This window comes from Cutaneotrichosporon cavernicola (assembly GCF_030864355.1).
Source record: "Cutaneotrichosporon cavernicola HIS019 DNA, chromosome: 1".
NCBI lineage: Eukaryota > Fungi > Basidiomycota > Tremellomycetes > Trichosporonales > Trichosporonaceae > Cutaneotrichosporon > Cutaneotrichosporon cavernicola.
The window spans coordinates 455537-481379 of record NC_083393.1 but is presented as its reverse complement, the minus strand read 5'-3'; the positions used below and the strand labels follow the sequence as shown (position 1 = coordinate 481379).

Below are 25843 nucleotides of genomic sequence, written 5' to 3'. Positions count from 1 at the left end.
CTCGGAGCCCGAGCTTTGACGTGGAACGAAGCTGCAGGGAAGCCCATGTGCCAGGGGGGAGGGGGGGGGGGCATGAGCCCTGGGCGGACGTTGAGGTGACGATTGTCCCCTGCGAAATATCCCCCGCTGTTGAGGAATTTCAGGCGAGTGGACCAATGAAGAGCTTGCTCGTGATGGTATGCGTACAGCGAGCGATGCCCATCAAGATCATCACCTGCCGCGGGACCATCGTGTTGGTACAACGCGTTAAGGCGAGCAGCCTCCATCCAGTGGTATTCGAAGGATACGACCATCTCGTAATACAACCGCGGACCGACCTCTGGAGTCTGCGCACTGGTTATAGGCTCAGGAAGATGGTCATACTGCCTTGAATTTGTCTTGGGCGCAGGCGAAGGTCCCAACCGGGCAAACTGTGGTGGCGGAATGCCGAGGGGGTGACCGATGCTCTGCGAAAGGAGCGATGAGTTGGCAGGCTACGACTTGGCGGATAGAGTGGGAGCCTTCGCAGATGGGTTGGGATGGTTGTTCATTTGGCGATTTTGGTCCTCGTGGTGAGGTGGTTGCAAGTTGATGTTGCCGTGTTGAATTGATTTAAATCTGTGGTGTGATTTCACCTTCCTTTCTGCCTCCGCAAGCTGCCTCCTTCAAGCTCAACGCCGAGGCAAACGCCGACAGTTGCGATTGATGACGATCGTCTTGATCACCTTGAAGATTCTCTGGTCAGCGGGTAACCCTGCCAATGTCTAGTGTCCGTTGTGTGCGACATCCGTTAACTCCTGCAGCGTTATCACCACAATACAGTAGTCTGTTGTTTTGTGGGCACGGGTCCATTACATACATGTACATATCGGGGACTGAACTGCAAGAGAAAAAGTGCATAGCTGGCTGGCCAGAAACGGCGGTCGCGTGCAGGGGTTCGAACGCGCAATAATCACAATTATCAAGAATTATTGCCGGAAGCTGTACAATACTGTGTACAGTTTGTCACGTCAACGTCGGGCGAGCAGCGCAGGACGTTATGAAACTTCTGCTTAACGTCCACTCGTGGACGGCTGCCACTTGAAATATATCCCCGTCACCGTTAGAAGGATCACAGAGGTCGTAGCTCGAAAGTCCCGTTGACGCGGAGACGTGGCCGAAATGGTTGGTGGAGAGGTTGTCGTCCTCTTCATTGACGATAACTGCAGTCAGCCCAGATAGACATTCTCAGCCAACCGAATCGATCATCAACTAGACTAGTCAGCTCTCTATTCTTCATGTAGGTCACAGTTCACGGGGATCAGGTGGTACATCTTGACGATGTCGCTGTTGCTTGGAGCCGAAATAGGAGGAAGCCGAGTCGAGCCAAATGCGGAGGTTGATGCAGTTGTCGCAGTTGGGCCAGTCGGTGTGGAGAAGGGTAGAAACGGTTGCGGGTTGGCCAGAGCGTCTGTTAAGCGGTGGAGTGTACATGTGATGGGGGAGAACGGGGGCAGACAACAAAGGAGCAGTCGACAACCTCGCCCCCTTAGGGGCTGTGAGATCAGGAGGAGGAGATCCGCGATTCAGATTAGCAGGCTCACTGTGAATGCGGGGCTTCTTGTTCGGCCCTATGTGTTAGAATGGTAGTCTCACTTCCGAGCTCCACAATCGGACTAGCGAGGTGGACCCCCACACTCAACCCCCCTCCCATTCTTCCCATGCTACACAATCCTTTTGTGCCAGCTGCTGGAAGCTCCACAGGTCCCAGGACATGATCTGGGCCATATGGATGATCCTCTCCTCACCAGCCGAAATGATCATGTCATGGCATCCATCACCACAAGTGGTGGCGAGCAGCTTAAGCCTGCATCTGACAGAACTCCAGACTGGGAGAGTAACTCGCTATTCGTGTGCAAGCGCAAAGTACTTGAGGAAGATGAAGAGAAAAAGGTCGTGAACAAGAGCTCTCAGGGCAGCTTCAGCAATGTCCGTCGTCCGTGTAAGCAGTACGCCATCGACGACGAGGACGAGGACGACTTGTACTGTATCATGGGTCGTATGATCGCCACTGAGGTTGTTCAGACGATCAAACGAATACAAACCATTCATCTAATGCGGGTATACCAACAATCCGTGTATATCGAGTCTATGTATCAGTAGAGTTGCAGAGGACCACCGATCGCCCTAACACCGTTTCATCTGGCCGGCTGTGGTAGGGTTGGTAGTAGCGTATCGAATGTAAAGAACTTCCACAGTCAACTCCCTACTACAAACCTCAAAACTTACAACCCAATTACAACAAATTCGTGAGTTCAATTACAACGACCTCGTGAGTTCAATTACAACGACCCCGTGAGTTGACTGTCCAAATAGCCCTTGCTAAAGCACACACTGACAAGACCTGTGTTCGTCGGCTGAATGCCCATGAGCTTGCCTACATCGTTGCCCTTATTGGCTTAAGTTACAGAGTGATCGCACAGTGGAAGTTGACAACACAGGTACGAATGTCAAAGGATGGCCACGGATGCTCACGGATGCCCACGGATTCTCACAATTGCTCACGGATGCTCACGGATGCCGACAGAGGCCCATGAATTCTTAAAATTACTCAGTCATATTCGCTGAACAAGCGAGTTCTGCAGAGACGTACATGTAGAGAAAGTGTACAAACACATGAGGGGTCCACGGACGAATTGGCTCAGATGGAGCCCGGACGCGGAGCTAAGACAAGCTCACTGTTTGATGGCCAAGAGTGCCGCAGATGAATGGGCCTATCGACATGTTCTGTATCCTCGAGAGCTCGTACCCCACGTGGCCACATGGTCTGTGCAATGCATCATTCACCACGTCTTCCTACTTGCCTCTTGCAACTTCAAATTCACCTTCCCCCTCCGCAATCGAACGTGTGATCCTTCTCTCCATTCCCTATTCCATCTCACAACTAGGACGCCAAACCGACATGAGCTCCAAGCGCCCCCATGACGGCGACGACAATATCCAGCCTCGACAGCGCACGCGCACTCAAACGCTGATTACCATCCCCCCAGAACACCTCGAGGACAACCATTTACCTTTAGATGGTCATGCGTTTCTGTTCGCAATGGCATGGTCGCAACCAGGTCTTGCCGAGTCGACGGCAGCTGTTACTGCCCAGATCCTTCAGAACAACAACCAGCTTTCCGGACCTCTCTACCGCCACTCACCGACGTCCGAGAACCTCGATTCAGAGTTAGATGCCCTGGCAAAGGCGTTGACCACTCTAGATCTCAGTCTCAAACGGGCCAACTTCATCCAGCGCGACCGGGATACATTCAGGCGGTTTGATATCGACGACTCCGCTCTGATGCATCCTACAGAGCAGCAGGTATGATAACACTCATCCGACTACGCTGATACAGCTTTCCGAGCTCCTCGACGCTGGCCGTCACTCTCGCGACATCCTCCCAGATGTCCGAGACCAGGGTACGATCCGGCGCAGCCTGGAGCTGTATTTGCGGGGAGAGCAACAACTGGTCCTTGTCACCCATCCGGATCGCACAACACCTCTCTGTAGCGCAGCATATCGACTGTTCGATTCTTCGGTTGTTCCCCCGCACGTTTCCACTCTGGCTAATCTACAAGACATCTCGGAGGGACTTCGGGCGTCGCCGGACCAGCAGCACCAGGTTCATCGAGACTCGCATGGGGAAATTGCGGCCGTGGGTCACCACTCTGTTGGCAACGTTGAGATGCTTAGCACAATCGACAAGCTTGGCAAGGCAGGGCTACTTCCCCAAACATTCGCGCTCTTCAAGCTCGCAATCCACCTCTGGCAATCCGCTTGCCACTCCGAAACAATCACCCCGTCGTCTGTCTCACAGAATTCGGTCAACGGTCACCACACGATGCACATCGCATGTCTTCTACATTACACGTATCATCTCAATGCCCAATCCTCCTCTACCGCCAACCGGAACGTGATGTCGCACGACGCAAAGGCCCATCATATCGAACAACGTGAGGCATTCCACCGGTTCCTTTACCAGGGGGACGAGACGTGGCTAAACAATCTCACCGACTTGCATGGGTCAGAAGCACCTCGTAACGTTGTTATGAGCATTGGGCTCAAGCCCTTCGACAAAGCGTTGGCCATGTTCTGCAATAACGTACCGACGCACGGTCTGAGAGGGTATCTGAACCGAGTGCGTGGGATCGGAGCTTTCCGAACTGCTCGAGAGCGTATCGAACTGGTGTACTCGAAGTTGCCCAGCTTCACGACGGAGGTGCTGCAGCCTCTGTGGTCGGTTTGGAGTGTAGGCTCACAAGTCCCCTTCGGCTTGACGTACGATGGCGTACCCGCTCTCTTCTTCAAGACAGATGAGAAGGGCGAGTGGAGGGAAGCCAGCGACATCCGCCCGCACGTGGATTCACCCGACCCGCATCTTCTTGAACGAACGGCTCCTCAGCCGGGTCTTGTCATCGCTGAGCTACTGTGCGCATTGAAGATCGAATACGAGACGGAGTGTGACAAGAACTTTCCACCAAACCCTGCCAACTCTGAGCTAGGGATCTTGGCGCACATGTTGCGCGAACTTGCGACTCGAGGTGTCTACGAGGCGACCACGGACACAATTTTGGTGTTGGACAGTGCCACTGGCCTGCCGATGCTTCTTAATGGATCTCGCCACTATCCCCTGTCTACGACCTCCAACGCTCATGGGAATCATAGTCTCCCTCTACATTTTGGATTCACTAACGAGTGGCCACACGATCCCCAAGAGTACCATCTCGAACTTCTAAACGTCAAGATGGAGAGCTGGTATTTCAACCGGTACATTGCATTCTGGCGAATTTCCACCATCGAGCTCGCGGTTGAAGCCACTCGAGGTGAAGAGCAGCAGCTGAACGACGGTCTCGCGCAAGCAGGAGTATGTCCACAGCAAGTCCTGCCAACATTCCGCTTTGGCAGACAAGCTCGGCAACTGCTGCTCCGAACCTCTACAGAGGCAGAGCTTGCTTACGTCTGGCCGCAAATGACCGCAATTACCGCCACGTGGGGTGAATCGTTTGCTCAGGAGAACGCAGCCCGCAACACTTTCCGTCGAGAACAACTCGAAGCCCTCGACGATCAGCTTCATCAAGTGGAACAAGAGCGACGTCTGGCGTCCACTCAGCAAGAGGCGCTTGAAGCTACCGCCCGTCTCGCAAACCTCGGACACCAGCGCGAACTTGTCGCAGGGCCATCGCGACCCAGGCCCTCTGTCGCGTCTGGAGGAGCAGCCAACCCTTTGGGTCTCCTCGGGCGACAGCTGGATGCAATCCGAGCTCGGGCAGCAGTGGCTGAGAGAGAGGACAACAAGCCTGCGATTGATGTTGGCAAATTCTTGGTGGATAGGCTGTCCACAGCGTCTCAAAGCTATCGCTGGTGCCACGTCTGCTTCGCGGTCAACGGCCTCCGTACAGAAGCTGCGGGGCCTATCTGCTCTGCTTGCCACAAGTTCGCGACGGGTAACAACCGCACAGAGAACGCCCGTCGGCCGCTGTCCTACATCGTGAAAAGCTTATTTAACGGCAAGCAGAAGCTGCGCATGGCGCAGCGGGCTGTTTCAAGCCTTTTAGGAGACCTGGATCTGTACTCGTTGTAGAAAAATCAGGTACATCAATAGCAGATAAACCTTGGAGACTCTATTGGATATGACTACAGTATCAGCTTTTGGGAAGGGGGTTCACTCTGCCTCTATCGCGCTGTGCTCGGTCAAGATGAGTGACGTAGGGCAGTGCAGGGCATTCCCGGGAATTCCCGAATTTGTTGTTACAAATGTTGTTAGATGCCTGTGGCACATGTGGTGGCACGCCTTGGTGCTACTGGGACTAATGATAAGGGTGAACGAACCGTGTCGTGGTAGCAAGAGTGGATGACCCCCATGAGGCGTCGAGAAAATATTTGGACACTGCCACACCCCCTCCCTTATTCGATCGCGCGGAACAGTAGAAGAAACCCCAGGGAGCTCCAGGAGCTCCTAACCTTGGCCATTGTGGTGGTGTCCCACTACTTTCTGGACGATTCTTTATAGGCAAGGGATATACATTGGCTGATCTTTAGATTGCAGGAATGAAGAGTCTGTAGTATGTGCACCTTTGTACAACTAGGCTTAAGGACGGTTGGAGGCTACAAACTGCCACCACGCCAATGCAGGGACGGTTACGTGTGGCATCCAGGATTACCCAAGACGCGCGAGCCGCTCGATCATGTCGGCGGCTGTTGTTCCCGCGGCGCGCTCGTCTGCCGTGAGCAAATTCGAGTCGATTCCCGCCAGGAAGAACTCTTCGGCACTCTTCTTGATGTAAGCAGCCGCAGGCTGGCCGCCAGTGGCTTGTCCTTGCACCCGGGAGCTCCATGACCCAGGTGAGTGAGCCAAAAGCCGCGGGAATCGAGAGCCAAACTCAGCCTGCGTCAGCATGGTCTTTCGAGCCACTCTCTCACCTGAGCGTCCTCCCAGAATCCGGGGTAGGCGAATCCCGTGACGTTGCCTGTCAAGACACGGCGATAAGCGACAAATCGAGCGGCGAGCTGGTCGTCGATGTCGGTGAATGGGATCAGGGGGCGGCTGGAGTCAGCGATAATCCGAAACTGTTTCACTGTCTCGTTACTCGCTCACTCACCTGATGAACAACTGCAGTTGCTCGCTCGAGATGTAGGACGGCACACTTCCGATGACGAACTAATGATTAGCTCAATAGCGACAGAACGCCCTACTTTTGGGCGCTTGACTGCTCCGAGTTCCTTTCGGTCAGTTCTCGGTATTCAAACGTCGCTTACCTGAAGAACCTCAAGACCCTCCTCCCTCTCCGCTGCTGTGAGAAGATCTAGATCGACACCGTGTTCCTTGTAAGTCTTGACCTGTTGATTAAGGTCATCATGATCGTCATAGAGTTTTCGATACGACGCAGGCGGGTGAAGTGAGAGTGTTGGGAAGGCGTGCTGGTAAGCAGACTGGGTCAGAGTGGGCTTCTGGACTAGACAGCCACGCACAACAATCTCCTCCCACACTGTATCACCGGACGTGTGGATGGGCACCCCGTAGCAGGAGAGGGCTGCCCGGATGCGACCGGTCAGCTGTTTCTGCTTTGGTGTAAACCACTCGTTCTGGGTACGGTTAGCACTCAGCATGACAAAGCAACTCACATTCGGTCCGCAGAGACCCTCAGAGTACACCTTACTGTATGCCGACCCCCCAGCTGAGTCTCGCAAGGAAGGGATGGAGTCAAAGGGCGGTAGGCCAGGAGGAGGCAATAGTAGAGGGAGGGTCCGGAACGAGGTGCGTGGAGGGAGGCCGGGCGGAGTTTTGAGCGGTCGAGTCACTAAGTGTTCGATGTGCTGCGAGCACGGACTGACAAACTCGTCCGTTAACTCTACCTTCGTCAGCATTCCTCCACGGGCAAGACTCACCATCGAGACTCACCCATGTGGGTGAGTCGCCATTACAGTGGGGGCACGCAATACGTCCGCAACGAGGGAGGGGGTAACGAGTGGAGTGTGACATTATTGGTTCGAATGGAGAGATTGATCAAGGTGAGATGAGGATGGGAGTTGGGATATCGAATGTGATGGAGGTTTGAACTATTTATGCATGTTGCATTGGGTCGTGTGGGTCATGCCACGTCAATGATGTGAAATGCCTTGAGCGGTAGCACCTTCCAATTTGCGTTAGTTGGTATTCGCTCATCAAACATGATCCACTATGCCCGGGGTTGATGGTTGGGGTTGAAGGGCGATTGGGAGACCATGGGGGACGCAGCTGGGCTGCACTGATTGCACGGTCCCTTGGTTACTACATACAAGGTCTTAAGGCCATGGCAGGGCTATATCTCCTGACACCTTTCTGTGTTGGATATTGGAGATTTGGAGCTCACCGATTGATCGTCATGATCAGTTGAATTTTGGCGAATGGCGCTGATACCACAGGCTCCATACGCCAGGAATGGGTAGGACTGTGGTAAAATTCGAGACGAAATCAGAAGCGGGGATGAAGGAGGACCCCATAAGTTCCCCCTTTGTGGCAATCTACCGGCACCCTCCACACGTCCCTTGCTCACCCCGTCCTCCATTTAAACCCCAGCAAAACCAACATATCTGTCCTACCCACACCACACGCTATCATCCAACACCTGAAATGCTCAACGACAGCTTGCGATCAAGCTCATATCATTATCAACGACGCACCGAGTACACTTTGTAGGACATGGATAGGATGAGTGCAGGATGTTGATTAGGAAAGAGGAACCCCTAACACCAGTCTGAAGAAACTGCGGCCATAGACACTCGGTGTCCAATCAAGCTGTCCCTCACTATGCTTCTATTGGAATGTGATTTTATTGGAATGCGGTTGATAGAGGCAGGCTTGAGGGTTGGCCACCAGGTCCGGGCAACTGTCCGTGGCTGGATTGAGGTAGGATACATCTTTAAACAAGTCTCCAGTAAATAGGGAGGAGTATCTTGCGACGGCAGGAGGTGCGAAGAGTATCAGAGCAATGATGTGTAGAACGGAAAGTTGGTGTGTGGCAGGGGAGAGTGGTGTCGCAAGGCCCACCGCCCAACGTCTACTGTCCATGCTTGGTAAACCACCGTTGAGAGTCCACCAATCTCATGCCTGATGACCGTTCTGCTTCTTCGAGCAGGTCGTCGTCAATGGAGCCACGGATCAAGCATTCGATTTGATCTTCCGCATCTCTGGTGTCCTCTTGGCCACGGAACCGAGTGTGGTAGGACCGCGATGTGTGCAGAGACAGGCGTGGGAACTTCGGCAACAACTTGTCCTGCATGTTTGTCCCGTAATGGTACCTGATACGCACATACAGCCAACTCCACACATCTCCGCTGCCATAGGGGCAAGTACCTTTGATTCTCTGAGCATACGCGAGCAGGCGGTGACCAAGCTCATCCTCCTTGGTATCGAACGAGTTAAGGAAGCGGTGTTCCCTCCTGTGCAGGTTAGATTAGGACCAAGTGCGCCAGCTTACGACCGACGAGGCGAATCCACTAAGATCGACGTCGCCTGTTAACCCAGGCGTCTCTGGTTAATTGATTCTTGGCGTGTTGGTTAGGAAGACTCACTCGTCGGAAAACCTTGCATTGTCAGCTTGCTCCATAGAGGCTTCTGGCTTACCTTCGCCATGTCAACTCCGGCATCGCGCTCGGCAGCAGTCCTGAGGCTTCCATCTACATCCTCGATCAGGCAGTTCTCCACCTCTGCAAGCATTTCGTCATAACCCCTGACGCTGTTGACGTAGCCGGCCCAAGACGATGCTGGGCGGTTGGCCATAATGGCCCAATGCGGACTGAAGGCTGCCTGTCCAAGTCAGAGGATACGCTCACGCTGTACTCACGTACAGCACCTCAAAAAAATTATCAGAACTTTTTAGCTCGATTCCCAAGCCGCGGACATAGGCAAGAACGCGTACGATAAACTTGTGTTCGTAAGGTGTAAACCGGCAGACGCTTGACGCCGTAAGTTTCTGCTAAGATGAAACGTGTTACTGCCCACTCACTCCGTCATGTGAATGGGTGCGTAAGTCCTGACTTGACTAGGAGGTGGGCTCTCCCGCACGATCGACTCGTCCCTTTCCCACTCGCCGGAAAAGTATCGGTGGACGTCAAGATAATAGTACCAGTTCTCATATGTGCGCGCGGCAATATTAGCGGGACTGTTGTACTGGTGGTTGGGGATGGTGGAGTTGCTTTCCGAAACGGGAAAACCCGAGGTGTGTGGCTGCTGTGCGCTCATATTGATTCTGTCGATAGCTTGTAGAGGGAGCTGGTGGGCAGTGGTGCAGTGAGGATGCAGTGTGAGAATTTGTTGTAATGAGGGATGAAGAAAATCCAGAAACGTAGATACGGGACTACGGGTTTTATCGAACTTGGGTGCGGAGCCTAACGGTCATCCAACAGAATTGACATGGCACGAGTTCAGCGTAGATCTTTGGTCGGCACCCCGGGATACGAACGGAGTTTTGCCTGTGGCGAAGATCAGCGTCACCACGCGCCTTCTTTCTGGCTTTGATATCACTACTAATTATAGGCAGGTAGCAGTAGCAATCAGCTATACCTACCCGTTCTTCCGATGTAACGTCGGGCTGTAGTAACACTAGGAATTCCAACATTAAACGGCAGCAGATGGACAAGGGCGACTGGCGATGCTCGGTGTTCACACCGACCCTGTCCGGGTCAGCCACATGAACCGTTGCTCTAAGTGCACGGAAAAAGGCAAGTGGTTCATCGACGACATGATTGGCGAGACGCTGCTCACCTCGGTGGAAGTGGCGCAAGGCGTGACGGTGGATGTTCTCAACATCCGCTACGCTGCCTCCCTTTCTACCTCCCGGAAACGGAGTAGTTGAGAAGGAGATGCCACCAGAACTGACCATCTCGTACCCGCCCCGTGCTTGTCAATTGTTTCGAGGCGGCCCAGTAGATGCTTTTTTGTTGTTGGGAATCCTCTTTTGGTCTAGCCCTCGAACACCCACCGGACAGACCTGCTAGACCAGTTGGTATAAGTTGCTGTATAACTAACTTGGGGAGGCTGTGGGTGCCACAGCTCCGGCTGCGTACATGTAGAAAGAAGGGACTGACTGCCACGGTGCCTACAAACAGAGGGGTGGACCAATATTTCCCCGGGAACTACCTGGAATTGCATGGATTATCGATTCCTGAAATGGCACTGAGCGGTGAATGACAAACGAGGTGTCACCCAGCTATACAGCTATTGCTATTATGCATGTATTACCGATGAGCGAGAGGACGTATCAACAGATGCAGAGACGAGAAGGAAGAGTACCGATAGTCGCGGGTATGGACTGAGGGTAACGTGTATTTAGGTTCGGAACAGGACTAGGCTTGAGGCGTTGCAGAGGATGAAAAACCTCCTTCTATTTCTCCTCGCCGAGCAGCTCCTCCACCAACTTCTCCCTAGCCACGCCTTTGGCGATTTCCTCGTTTGTAAGGAGGTCGAGGTTCATGCCGCCTTCCAGAAGTTCGTCAAGCCGCTTGAGTCGCACAGTCTTATTAGAAGCGAAGTTGCCCACGAGTCAAATTTGTAGTTAAGCAGCCACGGGTGCGTGTCGCTGTACCGTTCCTGAGTGTAAATTGCGTCCCACGGATGACGCACCAGAATCTGCTTCCACAACTTAGCCGATGTGGGTACATAGATGGTACCTTGTAGCTGCTCACGGGCAACTAGCCGAGTTCCAAGCTCAATTTCACCTTCACTGAAACGACGGGAACTGGTGGCATTGCTGGTGTCAGATGCTTCCGAAAAGTATGCTGATACTCACCGCTCCTTGGCTGCCGAGGACACTTGAGCCTGGTGGCGGAAGGTCTTAACCTTCAGGTTCCGAGCATCGTACACATCGGAATATTCCGCCGACCACTTGGGGGACAGCTAACGTTAGCCAAAGTGGAACACACTCACATCCTGGCCTTCTTTGATTTCGGACTCTGTGTGAAGGCAGTCATTGATCTCGGCCTTCATGTACTTTGTCACGTCTTGCTCTGCCATGTCTTTGATATCTCGGAAGTGAGACAAAAGGGACGACGGAGTGTGGTGTCGTACGATCGGGAAGGAGGCTGAGAAATGGTGCTTGAGCCGTCAGATCCGGACAATAAACACCACATACAACCAGATACTCGTACCTGCCCCTGCTGTGGAGTTGGGTCTCCATGCCTGAGAGCCTCATAAGCGCAATGGCGCGAACCACCCAGTCTTCCTGTACCTCTTTGATGGCATTCAGCACACCCCTGTAGGGGTGTCTGTTGTGTCAGCAAGTAGGATGAGAAGCGAACGCACTCGTCATCCGGGATAGCACGCCACCCGTTCACAAACATCAACACAGGCGAAGAAGCAGAGGGGTTGGCGGTCGACAATCCCGACAGGGTTGAAGAGCCATGTGGCAGTCCCCAGTTGGTTGCGTTACGCCATGGTACACCCCAGTTTAGGGGGTCGCGCCAGGGCGGGAGCATGGAGGGCTGTGGGTACGAGAAGAGGAGATGATGAGACAGGTAAATTGGAAGCGGATGGAGACAGAGAAGAAAGGAAGGCTAAATAATTGCTGTTGTAGTCAGGTATGAAGAGAATGCAGAACGTGAATACGAAACTACGGCTTTTATCGAATTTCGGTGCCGGGCCTACAGGCCATCCAACAGTTGCCACATTAGACGTGCGCTGATCCGGGATCACGGCGTTTGTCAGTGTCTCCTTGGAGCGTTTAGCGCCAGCTACTCGATTAGTCAACCCGGCTGGTCCATTGTCTGACCAGAGACTCTCGTTAATTCCTCATCCTTACACCCCACTCCCTTTCTTTCCACTTCAGCTTCGGGGTTCACTCTTCCGCAGGTCTTATCAATAATCATCATGGCTCCCGCAACCGGACCCCAGCTCGACATCATGTACCGGATCCTCGCTGCGCTCACCAACGAGGGAATTGAGTATAAATCATCCACCGATTTCTTCAACGACCTCTTAGTAAGCATGTTAGTGGTAGCCGAAAGTAACTGTCAGACAAACCTGGAGCCGTTCTACCCCTTCTTGAAAGACCGTAGCGGCACCGCCTGGATGCAGGCCGTCCTGGGCACTGGCTCGATGCCTAAGCCCGGCCCCAGAAAGATCAAGCACTATATTGAAGCCGGAGTGGACCATACCTTGGCCACTGACAGTGAGCGCATCGCCGGAATCGACGTACGCACGGTGAGTACTCTGGTAAACGGTTGGCGAAAAGTCTCCTTCAAAATGAGATTGATCCTTCCCTAGTTGTCGAAACGCATAACTGATTCCATAGCCCTGTGGCTACATTAGTGGGAACCAGCAGACTCCTCCTCTCGAGGAGAAGTCGTTTTTTGAGATGTTCAAGAGGTATGTCATTCGCCTTGCCTACTGATGAAAGCCGTTGGAGCCCCATTCTTTTCACGCCGCTTGATCTCGAGCTCGCCGCCCGTGTCATCGCAGCCCGTCGAAGCATCAACGACCACCGTGAGCCCCACGACGATGCCTTCTGGGCGTCTGTCCAGGTGAGCTTTCGATCGTGGGTATCAGCACTGACCGGGAAGAAGCGGTACCACGACACCTTCCCTCGCTTTCTGCGCCACAGTGCGGGCTCGTGGGCTGGCTACTTTTTCCCCCGCAAGGACTTTGAGGCCACCTACGCCGACAAGTACAAGGGCAAGATCGACATGTGGCTCCGCACTGACGAGGATGTCGACGCTCGCGTGACGCCCGATATCATCATGAGCCGCTTTGCCATGTAAGAACAGTAGCTCGGTCCCTCCTCATCGACGTAGCATGTGTGTATACACGAAAATGTACATTCCGTGGCTGTGTAGAGTTCAGAAGGAAGCTGACATGGCAATGGGCTATGTTGGGCCCAGTTTCTCGACCAGAGTCAGATCATGCTCCAATAGCCATTGTCTGGCGGGTAGCTTGGCCTGATCCTCAATCCGCCATCGTCCGTCGTCGAAAGTAAAACACACATATACATCTACTCTATTCCTTCTGTCACCAAGCTGTCTAGGCGTCTGAGAGTGTCATCAAACGTACGAGGGTCCAGAGGGCTGGCTTTGCCAACGCCGCGCTGGCGGAGGATTTGCTTCCTTCTCACGCGAAGGTAAAGAACTCAGCGGCTCCTCATTATGATGAGAGTGCAAAGAGCAAAGATGGGGCTCTGGGCCCTGTATAACAGTTTCCAGGTGTCCGCATATACGTACGGGCCAGTTTTTGGAAATCTCCTGATACTCATCGATACTCTCCCAAAAATGTGTCTGGGATGCCCGAGTACCATGCCAGGTGAATCATAACACCCGGGAACGCCATACTTTCGCAGATGCGTTAGAATGACTATTGGAAGAGGCGTTTTTGCTCTACGGTAGGTGTGTTGTTGTCCTGGTTTGGTCGACCATGTGAGGTTGTGTTGAGCTAGGACGGTGCCGACGCTGATGGCTGTCAAGAGCTTTGTGTTGGATGCGATTGGGAAGAGTGTCTACTGTTAGTGGTTGGAGGAGTCGCAGTCACGTCTTCAGTGACTTTGTCACCTGCTGCGTTGGCGATGCCATAGTTGTAGTATTCAGTCACCGATTCTTCCGCACAGCCGCCAGGTACGCAGGTACAGGGTCTGTGCGGGCCTCGTGGAACCCTCGTGTATTGGCATTTTCAGCATGCTCCCGTTAACGGGAAAATACATGGAACCAAAAGTACGGATTTTCGTCACGTGTTCTCACGAGTAAATGCTGATCCCGACGCGGTGATGGGCAGCACCACTGCATCTTTCTACGTTTTTCCACTCATCGTCACTAGTACGTGAGCGAGGACATGTCCGCACGCATCCGGCTATAATCCAGAACGCCCTCGGTTCTACCCAGAGCACACATTGAGAAATCTGAGCGTCAGTGGATGATGCGGTGGGGTTTGGGAGCGCGGTGTGCCATGGAAAGTGGATGGTGGATGGGGGTTGTGCTGAGTGTGGGGGAGGGCGAGGTTGAGGGGGAAGACGAGTGTGATAAAAGACGAGCAAACCGTGGTACTCACCCTTGTCCCAAAGGTATTTCTGCGCGCAGCGCTTGATGTCGTCGACGCCGACGGCGTTGACGTAGCGCTCAATCTCCTTGGGAGTGAAGCGCTTGCCGGTGGTGATGGTCTGGCGACCAATGTCCTCGGCGATGGCGGTGGTGCCGTCGAGGCCAAGGAGGAGCGAGGCCTTGAGCTGGGACTTTGCGCGCTCAACCTCAGCGGTGGTGGGGTTGATGGACATGCGCTGCCACTCCTTCATGATGAAGTGGGTGAGGTCGTCAAGGTTCATGAGGTTCTCCGAGACTGCGTAGATGCCCCAGAGACCAGTGTCCGAGTACGAGGTCGAGAAGGACATGAACGAGTTGGCGAGGTTGTTCGACGAGATGATGTGGCTCAGCTTGGACGAGAGGAGGGGCGAGGCGCCGAGCGAGCGGTCCCAGTTGCCGAAGATGGACTGCATGACGAGCATTGGCCAGTAGTCGGCCGAGCGCCATCCGACACCTTCAACAGCGATGGCGAGGTTGCAGGTCGACATGGTGTCGTCACGGATGCGGACCTCGGAGCCAGTGAACTTGGTCGGCTCGCCTGCGGACTGGCCGAGGGGGATAGGGCTGGACGAGACGGGGAGGCCCGCAAAGTGCTGCTTGGCGAGCTCAACGAGCTCCTCATGCGAGACCGAGCCGGCACCGACGAGGGCCATGCGGTCGGCAGTGTAGTTCTTGGCAATGTAGCCAGAGAGGTCAGACTTGGAGATCGAGTTGATGTGGTCCTTGGGGCCGAGGATGGTGTTGCCGAGAGCGTAGCCCTGGAAGGCGACAGCGTGGAGGTGGTCGAAGACGACCTCCTCGAGCTGCTTGTCAACCTCCTCCTGCTCGCGGAGGATGACGTCGCGCTCGCGCTCGATAGCCGACTCGTCAAGCTTGGAGTTCTGGAGAATGTCGGAAAGAATGTTGACAACGGCAGGGACGTCCTTGTTGAACGCCTTGGCGTAGTAGACGGTCTGCTCGCGCGAGGTGTACGCGTTCAGGTGAGCGCCGAGGTTCTCAACCTCGAGCTCGAGCTGCATCTGCGAGCGCGACTTGGTGCCCTTGAACGCGAGGTGCTGTGACGTTAGCCGAGCGCGGTGGACATGGAGCGAGGCTGATCTTTGGCTTCGGGGAAATGTGGAGGTGCGATGTGCGTAAATGGTTGGCAGATGATAGGTTGGTTGACAGCTGTGGCGCCAACAACTCCACATACTGCGCACAACGACATCATCTATCCCCGGCAGAATCGCGCGGGGATTCGTGTCCGTCTGAGCCCACTGTCTGAGACCACTGCTCATCTCCATGCACGTTCTCCTCTGTACCCGAACCAAGTCGGCCCATGATGAATCATTCAACACACCTCGAGGAAGTGAGCAGTGCCCGAAGCGTTGCTGGCGTCCGCGCGCGAGCCGGCGTCGATCCAGAGACCAACGGTCGAGGTCGAGGCGCCGGGGATGGTCTCCGAGACAACTGAAAGACCGTTCGAGAGGGTCGAGGTCTTGGTGATGGGGTCGGAAGTCTTGACCGGGGTCGCGAGCGCGCGGGCGAGCGCCTGTTGTTAGCTTACGGCTCCAACGCATGTCGTGGGCATTGCGCCCTATCCCCGTCCCCTGCCGATGCCAATATGCCCTCGCGGCGATGCATCGGCGTGCTCCAGCGCCGCCCGAAGATGGGCGCGGTTCGGCCAATGAGAGCCGGGGCAATTGACGCGGAGGACGGGGGACGTGGGAACGAGCGCGCAGCCGCTGTGGATGTTGAACACACCGGAACGCGGGGGGCGACCGCGGGGCGGACGGCCCGGGAGAGGAGGCGGGCGGCGGACATGGCGGTAGAGGTGGGGAGGGGTGAGGTTGCAGCGATGAGCTCTCTGTAGCCTCAACGTATAGCGGAACGAATGACCACCCCTTCCTGGAGCCTCACCGGAGGGCTTCGGGCCAAGGTGGAAAAAAGGCCGCGGCGTTAGAATTAAAGTGGCACAGGTAGCTTTGGTGCCTGAATCCACGCGTTCAACACGTCACTCCAGCCAACATGAGATGCGTCTCTCCACGCAATCTAATCATCATAACATCACTTGCACCCCCCTTCTCTCAAACACTCACATTCTCTTCCTCACCGTTAGCAACGGACCCCTACTTGGAAGCTATCCCGAAACTCGCGACGAATACGCTAGGGCACACCACGGCCTGGCTCCTCACCCCCTCCACTTCGACCTCCACCGACCGACACCGGCCATGTTCAACCAGAACGCATACGGCCAGTACTCGTCCTCATCTGGCGGTAACGAGCCGCTCGCGTTCTACCAGGGCGGGTCGAACTATGGCGGATATTCCAGCCAGCAGAGTGGGGGAATGGGTTCCATGGGCTCCATGGGCGGGGGAGGATACGCGAGCGGGAACATGGGGAACATGGCGGGCGGGCGGATATCAACCGGTGGCGAGGGGAGATGGTGGGAGGCATTTGGGACTGGCGGCCTCGAGGGTGAGCCAAGTTTGATGCAAGGTGAGTCGCGGCGCCCGGCAGAGGCGAAACCAGCCATTTGAGGAGCCCGCTGTACGATCGAGACTTTGAGCTCGCATTCTTTATGCACCCTTGCGCTCACCTCAGAACTCGGCATTGATCCCGGACACATCCTGCAAAAGTCGCTCACTGTTCTGAATCCTTTGGGCAAGATCGACACGCACATTATGGACGACGCGGACATGGCGGGTCCGCTCGTCTTCTGCTTTGCGTTTGCATTCGTGTTACTCCTCGTGCGTCACCGTACCTCCAGCGCTCACTGTAGTCGGGCAAGCCCCAGTTTTCTTACATCTACGGCGTCGGGTTGCTGGGGACCATCTCGATCTACACCCTCCTCAACCTCATGAGCGACTCAGGAATCGATGCATACCGCACCGCCAGTGTGCTCGGGTACTGCCTCCTCCCAATGGTTGGGTTGGGCGGCCTCGGCATCGGACTGGGCATGGACACAGCAGTCGGTGGGGTCCTCAGCATCGTGAGCGTTGTGTGGTGCACGTACGCCGCTAGCACGATCTTTGTGGCCGTCCTCCGCATGGACCGCCAGCGCCTCCTCGTCGCGTATCCCGTCGGACTGTTCTATGGGTGCTTTGCTCTTCTCAGCATATTCCAGGTCGCCAAGTAGATGTGTACGATGCAGTTGATCATGTCATCAAGATGGGAAGTGGGTAGAATGAACCTCGCAGTTGGATGACCTGTCGTTGGACATACTTCTTGTCAAGTTGGAAATGTCGACCTCGAGGCATGCTGGAGGCATCCTGGATTCGGCTCTGATTCTTTCGGAGTGGTATTACTGCGATGCATCTATCCTACTACGCCAACCCGTCCAGCTCGTCCTTGGCCGCCGCCTTGGGTGCCGCAGCGGCGGGCCGTGGTGCCGATGCGGGCAACAGCTTCGCGTAGTCGCTGAGGAGGTCGTCGAACTCGGCGTCCGAAACAGCCGCAGTAGGGACTAGCGTCAGCTACTTCCAAAGCCCGAACACAGCTGCACTTACACTTCGGGGCGGGGGTTGTTGGGGCGGTGGCTTTGCTGAGTCCAGCAACGATCAGGCGCCGGAGTTCGGTGCCGGTGAGCGGGCGCTCTGGGGCGGGGGCCGCCGCACTGCCAGCAGCCTTGGGTGGCGTCTTGGGCTGATGTCAGTACACACCTCGCAGTTTGGAAGTTGGTTATCGACGCCAGCATGGCGTCATAACCTCTCTGGGAGAGTGGCGCACTCACGTCATTCGCGCGCTTGCCGCTCGCGCCCATGGGGTTGTTGAGCAAAACAGCTGCGCTTCCGTACGGCGACTTGATCTTGCCCTCTGCAGCGAGAATGTCTCCCTTCGTGAGAATGCCGTGGAGACCCGTACCCTTGATCTCAGCGACCTGCTCGTCGCTGAGGCTGCTCTCCTGCAGCAAGAGTGCGACCGACGGCAGCATTGGCTTGGAGTGGTCGATCTGGCGATGGGCCTTGACCCCCGACGACTCAGGTGCTGCCTGCTTCACCTCCTTCGGTGCCTCCTTGGGAGCCTCCTGTGCGTCGACACTGGGAACAGCATCCTGATGCGGCGACAGGTCCGAGGGTACCTCGAGCTTGGAGAGGTCGTCACCCTCCTCAGCGAGCACGGCGATAACCTCGCCAATAGGCACGTTCTTGCTGCCTGCCTTGAACACAATCTTGCCCATCACGCCGTCATCCTGCGCCTCGACGTCGATCGTCGCCTTGTCCGTCTCCTGCCGGTTAGTCGCCTGACCTTCACCCTGGCCCTCCCTAAGTCTGGGGAGTGTGGAGACTCACCACTTCGAGGATGACGTCGCCAGCCTCGAACGACTCGCCCTCGTTCTTCTTCCACGCTGCGATCCCGCCCTCCGTCATCGTTGGCGACATGGCTGGCATGCGAAGGAGACTGCTCGCCGCTCGCGTCTGCATCGCTGGAGTCAGCTGCGCCATTCCCACATCATACCGAGGGCGCTGCGGTGAGCTGAGGCGCGCGCGCGCAGAGATCGGGCGATGGTGCTTGCTGCCCGCATGGTGGATGGTGTGGTTGTCCAAGTGATCCGTATAGTGAGGCAACGTATGTTCAGTATGGGCAAAGAGGTGGGGAATGGGGCGGGACGGGAGCAAATGGGACGCCGACTGCCGCACTTGCCGCATGGTATATGACAGTGGGCGGCCCGGCCGATCCGCTCGGACATGTGCTCCACTCTTACACCTCCACCCTCTCGTATAACTTGCTCTCGAGGTGGGAGGTGAGTTGCGAGTCTGTTCGACGTTGTAGACGAGCTTTCATAATGGTGCATCTCAAAGGTGTAGTTGGTGTGCAGATGGGCGCGAGCGGCATTGGCGGTGCGAGAGAGGGCAGTGTGGGGAAAGTTTCGCCGGAGTTTAGCCGCGGCTAGCCCCCACTCACTCCATAAGTGGTACAAACACCACGACCCAACATCGCAACAAAGTTGGTTGCAGGATTGTATCTCTCGCAGTCGCCTGTTTGTACCCCTGTACCCCCGAGCTGATGCAGATTAGAGAAGGAGACCAGTACGACCGCTGCTCGGTCGGTGCTGACTGTCTCGGTAATAGCCGACTCCAGGTGGCCGGCAACACATGGACCGAAGTTGAACCATCTTTGACGCGGTGATCCATGCATCCTCACATTCTCACTGCATATCGCCCGCACATCACAAACACACGGCGTTGTTCACTAGCATCTCCCGCTCGCTCGACCTCCTTGCTCCACAACCGCTCAAGGCTCCGCCTTACTCTTCGCGCATCATGGCCTCCGTGCAGGCGCTCAAGTCGCGCCTCCGCTCGAACTACCGCTTTTTCCTACCTTACCGCCTCCGCTGGGCCGACAACGACCAGTACGGACACGTGAACAACTCGGTGTACAACTTCCTGTGAGTAAAGTGATCCTTCGTGGTTGTAAAGCACGATAGATGGAGCCGCTCGCTTCGCTGTCACGTAAACACCTCCAACTCATTCACTCGTCATCACATGTCCTCTATCTCCACACTCTTGCTCTATCCCCCTCCCCACCCCTGCCTCTTTTCCCTCCGACACGCCTCCCCTTTTTGCCCTCATCCAGCACCGCTGATCCAAGCATCGACTCTGTTGTCAACACTTACCTAATCGAGTCGTGCGGGTTGCGCCCCACCGACCCGAACCCGTCCGAGCCGATCGGTCTCGTTGTCACCAGTAGCTGCAACTACTTTGCGCCACTCACGTTCCCAGAGGTGGTTGACCTCGGGCTCCGCGTGAACAAGCTAGGTAACAGCTCGGTGACGTACGAAGTCGGCTTCTTCCAGCAGGGCAAGGACACGGTGGCGGCCGTTGGCGGGTTCACGCACGTGTTCGTACATCCTGTCGAGCGGCGGCCGACGGCGATGGCTGACACTATGCGGCGCGGGCTGGAGAAGTTGGTCATCGAGGAGACGGCGAGCTTGTGATGTAGGGAGGTATCAGGGATGGCGTGTGGCAAAGCGCTTGCTGAGAAGCGGACAGGCATCTGGAGAGTCAATGTAGGAACAGTTGGACTGACCGAATAACAGACTCACTCACTCTTGACGTCTGGCCTGTGTTCAGCTATCCTCCTGGAGTGGTGTTGGAGAGAGCGAGTGGTGCATCGAGCCATCGGCCTGCGCCAGCCTCTTGTCGGGCAGTACACTGCCAGTTGGTGCGAATCGGCAGCGGGTGACCGGAATGGGAGACACCCAGGCTGCTGCGTTGCGGTGCCACGCCGAGATGGACCTTGGCATATGAGGTTTCTGGCGGCCCTCCCAGCTTCTCCGACGTATTCCAGCAGCCAAATGACGAGCCGGAAGAGCTCCGAGTGCTAATCAACCCCGGCGAAGCTCTTTGGAAAGCAGAACGTCGCAAAACCCGCGCAAGAACGACAAGCGGCGGGACCACTAGTACACCTCGGTTCCGAGTTGACTCCCAGACGCTTTAGCTCAGTGGGAGAGCGAGCGAGTGAAGCGCCCAGCGCCCAGTTCGTTCGGTCGTGTGTTCAATCCACACAAGCGTCAGCAGCTGATTCCGAGGATCTCGGATACCTTTTGGCTCACCAGGGTCTTGGCGGAGAGACGTAACGTTGATTGGACGAAGAAGAGAGGCGAGGTGGAAGTGCATTTTTGGTTGCAAGGCAAAGCAAGTCTGGGAACGGCGGGGCGCACGGTCGGCGGAGGAGTAGCGAGACGCCGGGGACTATGGTCGGCATTGAAGAGCGAGAATGTAGTACAAGGATGGCGCGAGGATGGATCGTGGCGCTAGCATGGGTTCGTGAGACGCCGTCAGAGTGCCACAACTACTTGTTGACTCAACTCTGGCACACTTCTCAGACCCGTTATCTGCCGTAGCCGTCTCCTGGGCTCGGTATAATGGTGGGTTAATGTACATGCATGGGTATTGGAGAATTTCCCCGCTTGTCTTCAGAGTTCGATGTGAGTTCGCCCTAGTGCACCAGCCGCACCTATCGACACACAGCGGACCAAAAATCCATAAGGCCTGTATATCTGAACCTTGTCCGCGCCTCTCTTCTCCGGCGCGCCCTCGCCTACCTCCTCCTCGCTCTTCTCCTGACTTCCGCTCCTGCTCTCGCTTACAGCCTTATGAAACGACGTTGATCTGAGACATGAGGAGGCGGTGGGTTGTGCTGCAATGTGGCACAATGACTATTATTCTGGACTCTGAAATGGCGTGGCGCAGTCGCCTTGGAGAAATGGTTACCTGTGGATGGGGGAGCGTTGGGCAGGACGCTTCGCTGGACTATCATCGACAGTGTCACAGGAACCAGTCGACGCTGCCAGTGTGGATCGTGTCGTGAATGTCAGCTGTCTTCGATCCGCCGGCTCTCCTCCCCGATAGTGCAGGGATCATCGCCCAACGTACATGCCTTCTCACCCCTCAGCTTGGTATGCCAACTCTCGCGACTCTCGCGTGGTTGGGGTACTCACCAGAGGGGTTCCTGTCGTCATTAGCCCGAGCAACTGGCGTCATGTATTGGTTGTGTGAGATATCCCAGTGCAGGGGTGAGCAGGAGAGTACGCGGTCGCCTCAGCGTACTATCCCTTTGACCACAAGTCGAGATTAGTTTCTACCACGGAACACAACTTCGCGACGAGATCATGGAAAGATGAGGCGAAATTGCTCAGAGCTAGCGCTATCCACGTCGCTGGTGGCATTCTCACCACAGCTGGACGGAAAGGATGTGTGAACGTGTGAGCAGCCGACGGGACACATAGTCCATCCCCCTCACCCACCGCCTTCTTGTTTCGAGTAAGGCTGACCGTGCTGGGCGTGTCTGGGATGCGCTCACAGGAATCATCCAGGAAAATCAGTGACTAGTGGCCCCAGGTGAAGACGAGGCTAGGGGATACGCCAAGGGTGATGGGGAATCAGACGACAGCACGTCAGTCCCAATGGTGAGTGGAGAACCGCACAACAGCTCTTGTGGGGGAGAGAGGCACCGTACACAATGACTGGTGAACGGCACGACCGACTCAATGGAAGGGGACGACTGTAGCCGCAGGCTAGTGGAGAACTGGACAACGATCACAATGGCGAGACGTGAAGGGTACCACCGCCACGATTGAGAGTGGAGAACTGCACAATAAACTCAATGTCATAGCGGAGGCACCACGACACAATGGAGTGGGGAACGGCAAGACACGATGTAGGGTTGAATGGAATCGCAGCCACAATGGCGAGTGGAGAACTGCACAACAATAGCAACTGGGGGAGAGAGCTACGGGAAGGACGAGTGGTTGGTGAGAGTTGACGAACCAGACTGGACAAGTCCTGGGCGACGCACCGAGTCAGATCGTGGCCCAGATCGCAGCCCGTGCTCCCCACGGAGCCCACAAAACGCTATCAAAGGATGCGGAATAGTCTCGGATGAACGAAGGGCGGATGAATGGGTTGAGAATGACAAGGGTCGCGTGAACAACACAGCGTTGGAGACTGGACGAATCCCAAACACGATACACGAAGGGTCGAGGAACAAGGAGTGAGCAGCGCTGTGTCAGAAGGGTCCCCACGGGCGAGGGCGATAGCAGAAGGGTCAGAAGGGTAATCAGATGTGACGGCGGACGGTGCCAAAGTGACGAGAGTGACCAAATGGCGGGGAATGCAAGGGGCGCAGAGCCCAACTGACACTGGTCCCTCGGCGCAACCAAGCAGCTCCAATGATACTTCGTATCCACAATGGGGCTCTCGTTGGGGCTCCTTGGATGAAGGACGGTTGGGGTTCGGTGAATCGGAGCGCTGGCGTGGCCGACGCTCGGGCGTGGCGGTGTGGCGGGGTAGCTTGAGGTGCCGAAGAGGAACAAGAGGGGCCGCAGGGCCCCGGAATGTCAAGATGGGGAACGAGCGGCGTCACCCGAAGAGCACATGGGCCAAGGGGTACGCACGGGAACAGGTAGCATTGGGGTGTGGTCTGTCGGAACGAGGGGTTGAGGATTTGAGTGGGGACCTGGTGAGGAACCCCAGAATGGTTCAACCGATGGGGAGAGGCCAACCGAGAGAACTCAACCGAGACAAGTTGTGGGACTGGCTATTGCTTTGGGATGGCGCGAGAGGCTCAGGCGAAGCTTGAAGGGGTCCAGTAGACACCACAGTACCGGAGAACAACAGGTATGTAGAACCATACTCCGGAGATAGGCGCTGGCGGGGATAGGCGGTTCACCACGGGGCCACCGATACCCGGTATCGCGCCGCGCAACGCCGCATCGCCGACGGTATGTGGGGATGTCCGGCCGAAGAGGGGATTGAGAGGGTTAGAAGGGTGGAATGGGGCGTGAGGTGCCGGGGGGCGCCGTGTCGTTTCCCGCAAGGTTTGTCGCGCCCTTGGCCAGTCGGCTGAGGAGGTGGAGACTGCCGGGGCCCGGAGGCGCGTGACGTTCCGTCGCTTGAGACGAGGCGTTCGCGTCGGAGCACGTCGGTGGCGTGGATCGCCAAGCCCGTGCCCGCGAATCACCAGCTGGATGCTGGCATGGACACATTTCGAATCAGATCAGATCTGCCGGTGCCACCTTGGCAGAATAGGGTATGTGGGAATGGGCTAGGTGGCGGGTGGCATTGTCTGACCCATTCAAGGTGCACAATGAGGCTCAGCATACATGGTCGCATCCGTCAGGAGGCCAGGAGGTGAGGTGGGGCGCCAAGAGCTAAGAGAGAGGGGCGTGTACGGCACCGAGTGCTTGTTCTCTTCGCTCGAATCCTAGTTCCTGTGTAGGGCTTTGGTTGTTGGCGGTCTGTGCCAAGGGGTATCCTGGGTGGCTCCGGGGTGGCTTGAGGTGCGTGGGTCGTGGGTCGGTGTCTTTAGATGCCGAGAGGTCCGTCCCGAGATTCGAACAGCCGATGCAAACATCATCAGATAGCGGTGGTCTGTTCTGCAGGGAAGCGAGCAAAGGGCAGGAGGAAACGAGGTACAAGGGGTTGAGGGCATGTGCACGGATGTGATCGTCGGTCCTGGACGTAGAGGGTGATGGACTCTTCTGTCGAGTTGCCGAGTTGCGGATTAGTTTCCTTGTCCAACGAGTTATCGACAAGTAGGTCGCTCGAGTCGCGAGTACGACTCTGCATGACGGAGCACAGCACGGTAGGGGCATGGGAGATCGACTTGGCTCTCAACCACGCGTAGGCCCTTGCTGTGGTGAGCACCACCGATCATACCACTGCGTTGTCTGACTATCCATCGTGTCTCGTGTCGCTGCACAATCTGTGAATATACGCCATACTCGCCTTAAGAGTGAGTTGTCAGTCCTTGCTTATCAGCCATCGCCAATCTCGCATAAGACAACTTTGGCTTCCTCTGCTTGTCGCAATGCACTTACCATCTAACACTGGCGCTGCTCAGCGTCAGACAAACCCATCATCACTGTCAAGGTCAAGTTGGGCATACTCACAAAGGGACGGAAAATACGGACCAAGTGCCACTATCATATCAGCGATTCATATCAGCGCGCCGACCTCGCCGATTGCATGCGATTGTGATGTGCATGATGAGATTCAAGGAGCACCATGACGACGAGAGCCGCGGCTCGTGCCTTTCCCTGGCGACGTGACGTAGCAAACCCCCACCCCACCCTCAACAAGACCAGCTGACCAGCCTCTCATTGAAACGGGACGACCGCAGCAAGTCAGCTGATGGCGGAGCGGGTTGGGCCCTTGGTGATGCTCGGGGCCTGCGACGCTCAGTGCGGAGCTCTGTCAGAGAGGCAGATAATTACAACTTCAGGCTCAGCCAGCTTCAGAGATGTACAACGACCAGTGAGGTGCCTTGGGATCAGCGCGTGGACAAAGGAGTCACGTGTGTTGCGACTTGTGACGGACGGCTGAACGGCAGCAACTGGTTCTCTGCCGTAACCAGCCAATGTCGACACGTGGCATACTTTGCGGCCCAAACAAGCAAAGAGGCTGAATGATGACTCGGTGCCAATCTTGAAATCTGGAGAGGAGGCCATAGGGTGCTGCGGCGGCCGCGAGCTGACGCGCAGAGCATGACCTACTGTACCATGACCTGTTGCAGATAATAGTGGAGCCGCGTCCACCGCTCCACCAACGGCCAACTGACCAATTGATCAACAGGGCGAGATTGGCGACTGGGGCACTGAATGGCTCAGGCATAAGCCACCATCTCTTGCCTGTTGGCCACGCCGGGCCCTGAGTGATTAGTGACTTCCACAAGTGGGCGGTGACAAACTGGCTCGCGGGTCAAAGCACCTGGCTTGTCTTTCGGAGCACACCGATACGCAATGTAAGTACGCAATAACGGTCGAGTGCTTGGCACTTTGTGCCGTGCCGTGACTTGGCAAGCTCTTGTTCATTCCAAGCG

General features: G+C 55.9%; 8 protein-coding genes across 8 annotated transcripts; 3 read left to right on the top strand and 5 right to left on the bottom strand.

The window, feature by feature from the left end:
* Positions 1–6161: 6161 nt before the first annotated feature.
* CcaverHIS019_0101810 (uncharacterized protein) lies at positions 6162–7407 on the bottom strand (the record flags this gene model as incomplete). The annotated part of the gene is made up of 8 exons (XM_060597467.1): positions 6162–6389; positions 6425–6548; positions 6604–6662; positions 6698–6724; positions 6761–6934; positions 6974–7087; positions 7127–7160; positions 7391–7407. The coding sequence occupies 8 exons, from the start codon at positions 7405–7407 to the stop codon at positions 6162–6164; spliced, it is 777 nt and encodes a 258-aa protein (XP_060452729.1).
* A 1495-nt stretch (positions 7408–8902) lies between these two features.
* On the bottom strand, positions 8903–9725 carry CcaverHIS019_0101800 (uncharacterized protein; the record flags this gene model as incomplete). The annotated part of the gene is made up of 6 exons (XM_060597456.1): positions 8903–8923; positions 8962–9012; positions 9056–9067; positions 9108–9290; positions 9328–9439; positions 9490–9725. The coding sequence occupies 6 exons, from the start codon at positions 9723–9725 to the stop codon at positions 8903–8905; spliced, it is 615 nt and encodes a 204-aa protein (XP_060452728.1).
* A 1141-nt stretch (positions 9726–10866) lies between these two features.
* Positions 10867–11495, bottom strand: CcaverHIS019_0101790 (uncharacterized protein; the record flags this gene model as incomplete). The annotated part of the gene is made up of 4 exons (XM_060597444.1): positions 10867–10998; positions 11106–11232; positions 11272–11378; positions 11409–11495. The coding sequence occupies 4 exons, from the start codon at positions 11493–11495 to the stop codon at positions 10867–10869; spliced, it is 453 nt and encodes a 150-aa protein (XP_060452727.1).
* An 852-nt stretch (positions 11496–12347) lies between these two features.
* Positions 12348–13237, top strand: CcaverHIS019_0101780 (uncharacterized protein; the record flags this gene model as incomplete). The annotated part of the gene is made up of 5 exons (XM_060597433.1): positions 12348–12458; positions 12495–12680; positions 12772–12845; positions 12877–13000; positions 13040–13237. 5 exons carry the CDS (start codon positions 12348–12350, stop codon positions 13235–13237), a joined length of 693 nt encoding a protein of 230 aa, XP_060452726.1.
* Positions 13238–14275: 1038 nt separating this feature from the next.
* MAS1 (uncharacterized protein) lies at positions 14276–16342 on the bottom strand (the record flags this gene model as incomplete). Its single annotated transcript, XM_060597422.1, has 4 exons — positions 14276–14361; positions 14511–15594; positions 15879–16070; positions 16283–16342. The coding sequence occupies 4 exons, from the start codon at positions 16340–16342 to the stop codon at positions 14276–14278; spliced, it is 1422 nt and encodes a 473-aa protein (XP_060452725.1).
* Positions 16343–16749: 407 nt separating this feature from the next.
* Positions 16750–17657, top strand: CcaverHIS019_0101760 (uncharacterized protein; the record flags this gene model as incomplete). The annotated part of the gene is made up of 3 exons (XM_060597411.1): positions 16750–17017; positions 17123–17268; positions 17301–17657. 3 exons carry the CDS (start codon positions 16750–16752, stop codon positions 17655–17657), a joined length of 771 nt encoding a protein of 256 aa, XP_060452724.1.
* A 187-nt stretch (positions 17658–17844) lies between these two features.
* Positions 17845–19043, bottom strand: PDX1 (uncharacterized protein; the record flags this gene model as incomplete). The annotated part of the gene is made up of 5 exons (XM_060597400.1): positions 17845–17984; positions 18028–18163; positions 18252–18746; positions 18811–18944; positions 18977–19043. The coding sequence occupies 5 exons, from the start codon at positions 19041–19043 to the stop codon at positions 17845–17847; spliced, it is 972 nt and encodes a 323-aa protein (XP_060452723.1).
* Positions 19044–19782: 739 nt separating this feature from the next.
* On the top strand, positions 19783–20456 carry CcaverHIS019_0101740 (uncharacterized protein; the record flags this gene model as incomplete). Its single annotated transcript, XM_060597389.1, has 2 exons — positions 19783–19907; positions 20111–20456. The coding sequence occupies 2 exons, from the start codon at positions 19783–19785 to the stop codon at positions 20454–20456; spliced, it is 471 nt and encodes a 156-aa protein (XP_060452722.1).
* Between the last annotated feature and the right edge of the window lie 5387 nt (positions 20457–25843).